A 12,699-nucleotide genomic window follows, 5' to 3' on the forward strand; every position below is an offset into this window, starting at 1 on the left:
CTGCAGCCTTTTGTTTGGATACGCTGACCACTCAGCCAACCAGATCTCTAATTAAGATTTTTTTACTTATGTTGAGAATAACATTTAATGACTGCAAAATTTTCAGTCCATCTGCAGTGCTTCGAGACAGTTAAAGTAAAAATTAAATAGAACAACAACGAACAATCACAGAACATTAAAATATGCATTGGGGGGGGGAGATTACTTTGTACTACTGCGACATTATGCAAAATAACATAAAAGATATTAGACAACATTCCGATTTAATTTGGTTGATGTATAAGAGCCTCATAGCTATCTTTTATATAATCTTTCAGACAAAAAGAAACTCTGATGCAACACTTTTGTATTTATCCATTGAGTTCTGTGTCTGGCAAAAATGAATGACTGGTGAGATCTGATTTATCACACTCATGGAAATGGATGTACTTTTGGTGCTCTTCTAACCATTCTCATCCAAAGACAGCCAAAATGTCAGCAGTATACACAAGGAAGAATAGTGCAGGGAGATACACAGATGTCTCTTTTCATATCTGTCTCAGAAGTCTAGCATCATCGAAACACTATATCAGTGCATCATGCACATACTTAATGCTCCACTGATTCTATTCTTGAAGGAGGAAAAAAATCTTTTATCAAGGTTACCTTCATCTATAATGGTTACAACTCAAATACCATATCAAAAGTAATAAACAACGATGGCCTACATCCTCATTATTTTTATACAAGGCACTTCCTGACCGAATTGTTGACTGAATGGGTTGTGCACATTTCCCATGCAGGGCCTGAATAATGGTTTCCTTGGAGATAAAATCATCTTGTTTCTGCAAACTTTCCTTTTTTGTAATCAATGATCCAATTATCATTGCCAATTTGGCATTTTTATTTTAGTTGTTTTTGTAGTTGATGTTCTTGTTCTCTCAGCAAAGGTAATGTCAGGCTGACTCATATGCACAACTGAGGACAAATGCCTGTGAAGTTGTTGTTTACTGCTGCTATTAATTTTGATGGGTTGTGATGTCACAGGTCACTTTCACAAGGAGTTTTTTTCCGTACTTTCTTTTATTTGCGAGTCCAAATGGTGGTATCTGATGAGATATATATCTGAGATTGAAGTTGTATTCTCTTGCTAACTTAATGATATCATCCTTAGAGCCTTCATAGCTCAGTTGCTATACATGAAGCCCTTTGGTTGGAAAGACCTGGGTTTGATTCCCATCCGTGATATGAGGAACCTTTATCTGGTCTCTTTTGACGAGAAATGATTAGCTGGTCTCATACAAAGGTAGGTTTTTTTTTCACTCGGAAACTTGGGTTTATCGTCCCCTAGAATAGGAAAACCAGCCTTGTGAACACACGCGGATTACAGTCAGGAATACTTAAGATGGCTCCTCCAGCCATAGGTCTAATTTGTCAGCTATGCTGGTCCTGAGCTTGGATAAAAATATGGGAGAATTGAGATGGTGCCGTACCTTCCCTTAAAAGGGGCTCACGACTGTTGTATCATCATACAAAATTAATAAATAAAATAACATCCTTTACTGATTGATCAGTTTTTCTCGTAAAAATTGAGAAAAACAGCACTGAACTTTTTATTTTCAGCCTCAATAGATTTGTGTGGTAAGCTCACAAAGTTTCTTGATGTTATCAGGGAATGGTGCATTTGTGTTTTTGAAACAAGTGATGAACAAACTGATCATCTCGTAGTTTGAGCTTGGGTTCCAGTGTTCTAATTTTGCAGGAGAGTGCTTCTTCAACAGTGGTGAAGTGCTGCTGGAGGCTGTTGATAATAAAGGGAGGTGCAATGAATAAAACAAAGGCTAATTCTGGTTCATGAGTAGTTTGTTTGCTGATTTTCTATGTTTCCCACTTTTGCATGTCTGGAACCAGTGGCAACAGAAATCACACAAAAGACTTTTTTTTTTTTTTTTTTTGTATTTGAGATGTCAAGTTCCAAATGGTAGGCATGGCAAGTACTTGCACATGACTCTTATTAAACTGGAAAAGAAAAAAAAATGGTTTTGAGGCAATGTACTTATGGGCTTTTGCAGTAATATTCAGCTCCATAATACCCGCTGTTGTGATTTCATTTGTTGGATATTTCTGTCAGAAAACAGCATTGATAAAGATGAAATATGGGTGCAAAAGAATAGACCAACTTAATCCATAGATCAGAAGCTGTGGGAGCAGGAAACAAGTTATCTACACTTAGTTCTTTCCAAACCTGGCTGGATTTCCATTTTGCATGTTGTAGTGTAGCCTGTATTCTGACACCTTTATGTTATTATGAGCCATCTGTAATGTGCCAAACAAGCCTATCACGTTAGTTTACCAATTAGTTAGGCTCTGTCGATAAATCCAGGCTTTGAAAATAGTTTGTAGTTTTGACTGAAATGGGACATGAAGGACTTCAATTCAGTAAGAATTACTTCCGAAGAGTAAAAATAGTAATCAGACTAAGGAAAGGAAGAAAAGAAATTATGGTGATCAATTCAATTGCTAGCAGTGCAATTCCAAAACACATGAGACTGGAATTGGCTAGGTGAAGATTACTCCACAAAAAAGGAAACGTGGATGAGTTATGGTATGAAGTGTCAAGAATAGAGCAGATATCTATGGCACAGTTGAAAGGAAACTGATTAAGAGTTCAAGAATTTTGGGAAGGTAGAGAAAATTATTAAAGATCACTGTTAACAGCAAATACATCAAGCATCTTGTCAAGCTTGATCAGTGGAATTGGAGAAGATATCTTGTGTTATGAACATTCAGTCATTCCATGAAGGATAATATTGCCATTTAGGTATTTGGAGTACAGAAAATCAAACTTACTGAATGGGGTTGGGGATTCAAAGATTGAGCACTCTTTGACATGTGATTAATTTTTTAATGATATTTTTTACATCCCTCTTTATGCCATCTATGCTGACCTTTGATATTGTAAACAGAACTTTAATTTATTTACGCCATTTGACAACAATATATCAAAGGATCAAAATCCATGCATTTGATTTCAAATTATTTATATATATATATATATATATTTATTTTTTTTTTTTTTTTTCCTGAGTTAAGAAGAGCAAAGATTGAGCACTCTTTGACATGTGATTAATTTTTTAATGATTTTTTTTACATCCCTCTTTATGCCATCTATGCTGACCTTTGATATTGTAAACAGAACTTTAATTTATTTATGTCATTTGACAACAATATATCAAAGGATCAAAATCCATGCATTTGATTTCAAATTATTTATATATATATATATATATTTATTTATTTTTTTTTTTTCCTGAGTTAAGAAGAGCAAAAGTTTTAGTAAATTAATGACTGTAATCTAACAAATTTGATTTTAAACTGCTATAAACAAAGTTATAAGACACATCTCTATATAAATTTTGCAAAACATTGAGAAAATTGCTTTAGCAACCTGCTTACTTTTTATAATAAAGTGACAAATGCGTTGGATAACGGTATTGCATATACAGTGGTATATTTAGATTTTGCAAAGGCGTTTGATAAATTGCCACATGACAAGCTGGTAATTAAATTGGAACGGATGGGGCTGAACAGTAGATTGGTTCACTGGATTGGAGATTGGTTGTCTGATAGGTATCAGCGAGTTGTCTATGGAGGAGCGATATCCCAAAAGAGGAAAGTTACTAGTGGTGTATCTCAAGGGTCTGTTTTGGGTCCATTGCTGTTTAATTTGTATGTAAATGATATCTGGAAAGGTCTGAATGGTGATGTGCAGTTGTTTGCAGATGATGCAAAGTTGGGCAGAGCTATCAGGAGTAGCGTGGATGCTGTAGCTTTGCAAGAGGACTTGAATACACTGTCTGAATGGGTAAATAAGTGGGGATGTCAATTCAATGTCTCAAAGTGTAAGGTTTTGAAATTTGGGAAGCAGAGATGGGATGTAAAGTACACAATCGGTGCGAATATCTTGGAAGAGGTAGAGGAAATGAGAGATCTGGGAGTGATTGTAGACAAGGACCTAAAATTTCAGGGACATGTTACTAAAATAGTGAAGACAACACAGCGGATAATGGGAATGATGCGGAGGACATTGACTTGTAGAAGTAAGGATGTTATGGTTCCTTTGTATAAGGCTTTGATCAGGCCACATATGGATTACTGTGCACAGATCTGGTCACCTGGTTTTCAAAAAGATGAAATTGCATTGGAAAAAGTTCAGAGGCGATTGACTAAGGTGGTTTCTGGTCTCTGGAATGTAGAGTATGAAGACAGATTGACAAAATGCAATTTGCAGAAATTGGTGGATAGAAGGTGATATGATTGAGACATATAAGCTGTTGAGTGGTTATTACCAGATTAACGTCGGGGAGGTTTTGCACAGAATGGGTGAGGATAGCAGGAGAACAAGAGGTCATTCCTGGAAGCTGTATAAGGAGGGTGTGAGCAAGGGAGTGAGGAGCAGGTTTTTTGCATGGAGAGTGGTGAGTGATTGGAATGCTTTGCCCGAGAGTGTGGTGTGTGCAGAGACAGTGAATATATTTAAGGCACAGTATGATAAACTGTGTGTATAACAGTGGACCTCCCACGATGAGTCTTTGACTCCATGGAGGTTTTTATAATAATTATAATAATAATAATAATAATAATATTAGGCTAATTGAATTAATAATTACTGATTTTATTATGTGTTTCTCTCTAGTAAAAAGCAATGAAAGAATCTATAACTATGTGGGATTGAAATTAAAAAAAAAAAAAAAAATAGGAAATAGAGTACAAAATCTTTCAGAAATGAATGATTAGGAAACAGAATGAGTATTAAATTAGTCAAAAAGCATAATAAAATGATTAATTATTCCACAGCATTCTAAAAAATCATGTTTCTCATGAAAATACATGTACATTGGAAGAAAAGAACTCAATAATGTATTTAAGGTATGAATTCAAAATGCCATGAACCAAGAAATACTGACAAAATTAGATCTGGTGTGCATGCAAAATACTTGAAATAAAAGAGCAAAAAATACTTACTGATCTCTTAACATATCACCATCACCATTAGGATAAAGGGCAAACATGTATATCTGAGTCATAATTGTTCTTTCTATAACCATTTGTGCATGCTCTAACTGTATTTCATTAGCACCTATTAAAAATACAATTATTCTTTTAAAACCATCATATTATATTATATCATTTTATATTATCATTAAGGAAATGGTTTTACTTAAATAAAAAAATAAGATGGGTGGATAATAGATTTGCATTATCTTCAGTGTTCTGTTCCCTTGCTTAAATAATGCTTCCGATATTATCAATGAATTCTTTGATAAGCAAAAAGAGATAGTAATATTTCATTCAAAGGATAGAGGGGGGGGGGCATGGAAACTGACCTCTCTCTCTTCCTACTTTCTCCATTCAATATCTGCTATTAATTAATCATAATTAAAAAAGTCCAGTTATATATAGTATAATATTCCTAATACTGAGTTATTTTTTTTTCATGTTTATTTCCTGAGAATAATTAAGACATAATAATTATTATTAAACTATAAAAGGAATGAATGACCAAAACTTATTTGCAAACAGGATAACACTATGTTTTATGAAAGCAAGATATGTCGCATATTTCACATCTTTCCAACATGCGATATGCAATGCCTTGCACATCCTTGCCAATCTGGTAAGCATACAGCATATTCACTCTGCCAACAAGCTGGGTTTAAGCTGTGGGTTTAAATCCCGCACTCATAGATATTTGTTATTGTCTTCAAGTAGGAGATAAATTTCATTACCTGGTGTGAGACCAGTGTCCTGCTAATAGGAGATCTGAAATAGATCAAAAAAGTTCTATGTTTGGTCCATAGAGTGGGGTTTCCAACTATGTAAAAAATAACTAAAAAATCCTTAGCCTACCTACATTATTAAAGTACTATAGCTTTAAAAAAACTTTAGTGGGTGGGAGGCACATAAAAACTTGAAGAATACACACTGTTAAAAGATATAATCCTTTGTTTTTTCTTTTCATGTATTCAGCTAATATTATAATGTTAATATAAAATGCAACTAAAATTAAAGTGTTCAAGTTGAAAGTTAATCAACATCTTTTTGAAATTAAAAATATTACATACTCTTGCAAGCTATGAAAAACAATAAACTGCTTAAATTTAAAACAAAACAAAAAAAAAGGTTATGAAAAAAAATTACTAGCATAAAATTAACAGAAGATGGAATTTAATGTAGGGTTGCCAGCACATCTCTTTTAAAGAGAACATGTTATCTTTTTTTGTTTGGATATTTTTTCCTCTTTTTTGGATCATAATGTCCTCCTTTGTTATCTTTTTTTTTTTCTTCAAATAATGGCAACCCCAGCAACATCACTGACGTACAAGGGACAGCCAGATGCCACGTGTAAGGCATAACAGCCATGTTGACTATACAGTACTTTTGATATCAGTGAGCATAAAATAAATTGAAACTGGGCAGAAGTGATGAACAACACTGCAAACAGTGGATCAAATATTAAAAGGTATGTAATTTTTTCAGTAGGAAAGTTTTAAAAAATGTTATTTTGCAAACATTTTCTGTTCTTTCCATTTCTTATTGTCTCTGACTGAAAGCAGTGTGTAAAGATTTCTCCCCACTTTGCACTGCCAAATCTCAAATTTCTTCTTGCGTTTGTCCATAAGAGTAGGTGATGAGCAGTATAATCAGAGTCGCAATAGTAATACATAAATTTTAATGTGAAAAACTGTGTGTGTGTATATGTATATATATATATATATATATATTAATTACCCTATTTATTAAAATATATGCTAAATACATGTTTTGAAAGTGTTGGTGACTCTAGACATGACACTTTATGTACTGCATGTAAGACTACAGTTTCTGTTGGAAATAAAGGAAAATATGATCTACAATAACACATCCAATCAAAGAAGCATCAATCATTTATCATGTCAGTGGAGGCCTTGCTCTCACATAAATCAGACTCTCTCCTAATTCAAAAAATACAAAATTGGATGAGAAAGTGGCAGTGGCTAAAGCAACCTTAGCATTTCACATTTTAAAGCACCACATGAATTTTATCTCATCTAACTGCATGACAGGCTTACTGAAACACATGCTTGTAAAGATTTGAAAAGTCTTTTCCATCTTTCCGAGTCTTGAAAAGACTTGGAAACCGCAAAACTTTTTTGTCATTTGCCAGAATAAAAATGAGACTGATTGCGACAAATTTTACTGCTCTCTACTGCATTAGTAATGTTACTGCATGTATATCTAATATTCATTTCAGAAATTAAGGACTTTACAAACATGTTATAAAAAAAATATTTTTAATTTCCCGATGTTTCGACCTTCATATTAAGGTCATCATCTGGAGTACATACAAAGGACAAGCTGAGTTACATTTCACATAGTATGCTAAAGAGACAATGATTTGATCAACAGTTATTCTACTGGCATGACCTATAGTGAAAATATAATAAAAAATAAATAAATAAAATAAAATAAAATAAATAAATATTATTATTATGTGACACCTCCAAGGAGTCCAAAGACTCATCGAGGGGGGGGGGGTGCCAACAGCATCGAACGACTGATCCCTTCCAACTACTAACTGCGCTCAAACTTGCTTAACTTTTTGCCGAGTCATTAGTAGCAGAGGATCTACCAATCGAAATAAATAAATAAAAATTCAGATAAAATTAAAAATTAATTATTTAGAAACTACATCAAAGCTAAATTCTATTTAAGATAACATAAGAGAAACATTCTTTCATGTATTAAGTTAAAAATATTAAGTTAAAGATACCAAGTAATTTATTAAATTTGGTTTTAATCCTTTTTTCCCAAGTAAGCAAACACACACGAAAGTCAAGTTTGCGCCTGCACGTACTGCAAGTCCAAGGCAACTCTGTGTAAAGGTGGATAAAGCTCAGATCACTTTCCTTAGTATTTCTCTCTAATGCAAAGCACATCCCCTTGCGGAGATGTATGATGTTAAATATGCTATGTTAAAGATGATATTAAAGGCGCACTACCCAGACCGGTTTTGACCTTTATTGAGGTCTCGTCAGTGGGAGCCAGATCCAAACAATACTGAGGTTTAAGTAATACAGAGCTTATAGACTTTACCTAAACAAGTTGCCAAAAGGTGCTTAGACCTTATTAAATAAAAATCTCCGGATGAGAGTAAGATGTAGAAACTTTTTTAACTTGGGTATAATATGTTAAAGATACCAAATAATTTATTAAACTTGGTTTTAATCCTTTTTTCCCAAGTAAGCAAACAGACACGTAAGTCAAGTTTGGCCCTTCACGTACTGCAAGTCCAAAGCAACTTGGTGTAAAGGTGGATAAAGCTCTGATCACTTTCCTTAGTATTAGGTGGAGCTTTATCCACCTTTACAGTGAGTTGCCTTGGACTTGCAGTACGTGCAGGGGCAAACTTCACTTAAGTGTCTGTTTGCTTACTTGGGAAAAAAGGATTAAAACCAAGTTTAATAAATTACTTGCTATCTTTGACATATTGTATCCAAGTTAAAAAACTTTCTGCATCTTACTCTCATCCAGAGATTTTTATTTAATAAGGTCTAAGCACCTTTTGGCAACTTGTTTAGGTAAAGTCTATAAGCTCTGTATTACTTAAACCTTGGTATTGTTTGGGCCTGGCTCCCACTGACGAGACCTCAATAAAGGTCGAAACCGGTCTGGGTACATGATGCTATACATTCATGGCCCTCGCCTTGAATGCATAGCATCATACATCTCCGCAAGGGATGTGCTTTGCATTAGAGAGAAATACTAAGGAAATTGATCAGAGCTTTATCCACCTTTACACCGAGTTACCTTGGACTTGCAGTAAGTGCAGACGCAAACTTGACTTACGTGCCAGTTTGCTTATTTGGGAAAAAAGGATAAAAACCAAGTTTAATAAATTACTTGGTATCTTTAACATATTATACCCAAGTTAAAAAACTTTCTAATGCTTTCATATTTCATATAGATAGTTTTCTTAGAGTAACAATGATGTCATAATTTAGCATGATATATTAGATTTAAGATCCTGGATTATCTACAGTCCTGTTTATAGTTAACTCTTAGGGAGAAAGGTTCTGTGGGTAGAATATGTGCCTTCCATATGCTTGGGATTTTTAGACCATCATTACTGTTCAGATTAGGGTGGTTGATAAGAATCTCACAGGCTTCCTTAACACTGAAAGAAAAGTATATCTAATATTCCTTTCATATCAGTGTCAACTGATGCAGATAACCATGGTTCAGATAAAATGTTTCCAGTTTTGAATTACTACTTTACTATTAATGAAGGCATCTGCTCAAAAATGATTCATCTGGAAAGTTTACCAAATGAAAATGCGCAAATTATATGTACATTAATAATGAAAACTTTTTAAAAAATTTAACTTGATTAAACTGTATGCAATAAAATATATACAGTTTATTAAAATCTGAGATGAATAAGAATTTGATTAGCATTGGCTGTCCAGTACATTATACACAATGCTGCAAAAATAAGGCTAGAGAAGTTGATTTTCGATGTCCAATCAATAATATATAATTATCATATTACAATATTATATATAATAACATACATATATACATTCATTTTTCAATTTATACTGTATGAAGGGAGCAGCAGTAGGAGTTTTGTGAATTTATGAAAGTTGAATGCAATCAACTCTTATATCATAGTCATACATGCTGGTTATCACTCTTTCCTGGTTTAAATCGCAATTTGCAAATATATCCTGCCCTAAAATCCTATTTTTTTTTATCTAGTGAGAGCTGTCCAGAAATTTTTAAAATGTTTTTTGAATCAAATTTAGAGGAAGTTTGTTTGTGGTTTGCTCATTCCATTATGTATTCTTTTCATTAAAAAAAAAAAAAAATTAGAAGCAGAAAAAAAATTCTATCATGGAAACTGAGTATTGTAAATGTTTAACTATCATGCTCGAACAATGCATGTAGTAGTCCTTTATACCAATTAAAGTTTCTAGTATTCTGCAAATAGAAACTTTTCCAATAACTGTATCAAAAGATAGTTGCAAACTCCAATCTGCTCATTTTAAAAATGATGCAATTTGTTTGCTATAAAACAATGTTAAATTATATTACATCTTGTTCTCATCAATTTCACGACTTGAATGTTTTTGAGTGGATGTCACTTATGAATGTGCCTGAATAGCAACAAGTTGTAAATACGATAATATATATTAATTCAAAAATAGCAAATTGTATTGATGATATGAAATGTTTTGATCAATATACTGTAATCTCCCACTTTCTGTTGAAAAACATATTGATAAAAGATCAGGTCAATGAAAAAGAAATGTCATCAAAACTTGAAATGGCTTAGATATTGTGAACAGTCAAATAATTCAGAATTTTATTTTGAAATATTGAATAAATGTCAATATTATTTTTTAATACCTGGACATAATGGAAATCCTGAAAGATTATTTTCGATGATTGGGGCACAATGGAATAAAGAAAGGAATTGCCTCAACATTATAACTGTCAAATCAATATTAACTGTAACATATAATTATAAAAATGTATCATGCAAGCAATTTTATGATGAAATTAAGAATAACACAAAATTGCTGTCAGATGTTATGGATTCATAAAAAGTATGAGACACATGAAATTGACTAAAAATTAATGTATATTAATGCATTGTGATTTTTTTGTTTAAAATTAATGCCACTTTTTCTTCTCAATTGAAAATGTTTTTAAAATGTTAATTATAATTAACACAAATAAACACTTTCTTCTTTCTCAGTTAATAGGGATATAAAACATTTTTATAAACCTATTCACATAATTATATTTAAATTTGGTTTCTGTCCTTTTTTTATAAGATTTGCTTTCAGAAAAGTTCTCTTTTCATATTTTTAAGTTCTGGCAACCCTAAATTTATCACACAAATTTTGGAGATTAAAAGTGTTAAATTTCAAGCTGGCTGTTGTGTGCAAACGAACATGAACTAGTCTTTGTGAGAAATACTGTATTTTCCGGTGTATAAGACGCTCCTATGTATAAGACGCACCCAAGAAATTTAATACAATTTTCTGGAAAAAACCTATAAAAAACTTTTTCTGTAGGAGGAGGTCCAAAATGTCTTTCAGCTTCCCTACTCCCGTGTTCTTCCGCATATTTTACAACCTGCAATTTGTAACTTGAAGTATATGAATGTCGCCTGTTTTTTTCCATCACTAAAATCTACAGGGAAATATCAAACTGAACACAAAATATCTCAACATGTCAACTCAATACTGATAAACGTCGGTACCTGATTACTCGGATAAGATATTATGAAACTTGAATAGGGAATCCCCGTTCTTAGCCAATGACGTGCTAGAAGTCACGTGAAGTTCACGCATCAATTTGATTGCACCATTAACTGCCTACAAAGATCTTGGAACATAAAAGGGAGTGCATATGACTTTGAAAAGAGGAAACTATCTTTACCTTCATTATATAAGACGCACCCCATTTTTAAGATGAATTTTTAAGGTAAAAAAGTGCGTCTTATACACCGCAAAATAAAGTAGTTTTAATGATTGGCAGCATAAGAGTATCCTTAGAGTCCTGAGAGAACTGTTGTATTTAATCATGCAAATTGCTGATTTTCAACAAAAAGAGTGCACTTATACCTGAGTACCACAGAATCTGTGAAATATGTCAGAGACCATTTCATTATGGAATACTCTGAGACACAGTTATGTATGTCATGCAAACTGCTATCTAGTTTTGGAAAATATTGCACCAATTTTTTCCTTTGTATTAGATTGAGATTTTGAGTCCATTCTAAGTAAAACAGAGTTAGAACATAATGAAGACTACTTAGGGATGCAGTGGAGAGCTCCGAGTCCTGTAACCACCCCCTTTTTTTAAATGATTCCCACCCATGAAAGGCTGAAAAAACCTATAGTACATTCGGATGGGCGAGGGATCTTTTTTTATTAATTTTTCATATTTATTTTTATTTTATTATTATTTTTTACATAATAGACTCTAAAGATCAAACACAGAACTTTTACAAGTCACTTCAGACATCCATCCTCTGAATTTCAACTGTCTGCCTATCATAATCCCACAGTCTCTAGCTTCCAAAAACAAAAACTTACTGTTTGCCATGCTAAACTGAAAATGATTACTCTCTGATGAAACTGTCAATCTATTTAAATTATACTGCAGAATCTCTATGTCAACTACTGCACTTGGCAGTTCAGCATCATACTGGATATCCCTCCTTCCCTAAATCATTCCCAATATCATTAACATACAAATCATACAGCAACAGCCCAAGCACAGTCCTATGGAATACATGACTATACTTAATTAGTCATCGATCTACACCTTGATTCGACTCTGCCTAATTATTGTCTATTAGCCACCTTCTTATCCACTTGCAGCTTCACATACATTCTATTTACTCCAACTTAAATTACAAAGAACCATGCAGTATCCTGTCAAATACATTTCCAAAGGCTAGCAGTATCCATGATGTAGCCATAAAATGCTGATAGACTGTCATCCAACCTAACTGTAACTTTACTAAAGAAAGTGAATATATCACTAAAACAAGACCTCTCTTTAGCAAACTAATGCTGTTTTTCCAAAAGAGTACAACAATCCTATCTATTCATTCCTGAATTGTGTCTTTAACCAACTTTTCCAATACCTTAATTGCCA

The 12,699-nt window shown here is 33.1% G+C and overlaps 1 protein-coding gene across 3 annotated transcripts in view; it reads right to left on the minus strand.

The window, feature by feature from the left end:
* The window catches only part of Gapvd1 (GTPase activating protein and VPS9 domains 1), a 475,307-nt gene that overhangs the window by 39,850 nt on the left and 422,758 nt on the right, over positions 1 to 12,699 (minus strand). For all 3 annotated transcript variants that reach the window (XM_090406248.1, XM_090406249.1, XM_090406247.1), the window contains one exon: positions 5,005 to 5,119. In XM_090406248.1, the coding sequence (XP_090262374.1) occupies positions 5,005 to 5,119 (115 nt within the window). The remainder of the gene's footprint in view (positions 1 to 5,004; positions 5,120 to 12,699) is intronic.

Source organism: Typopeltis vanoorti, chromosome 16, assembly GCF_054136105.1.
Source record: "Typopeltis vanoorti isolate ZY-2024b chromosome 16, IOZ_Tvanoo_1.0, whole genome shotgun sequence".
Classification (NCBI taxonomy): domain Eukaryota; kingdom Metazoa; phylum Arthropoda; class Arachnida; order Uropygi; family Thelyphonidae; genus Typopeltis; species Typopeltis vanoorti.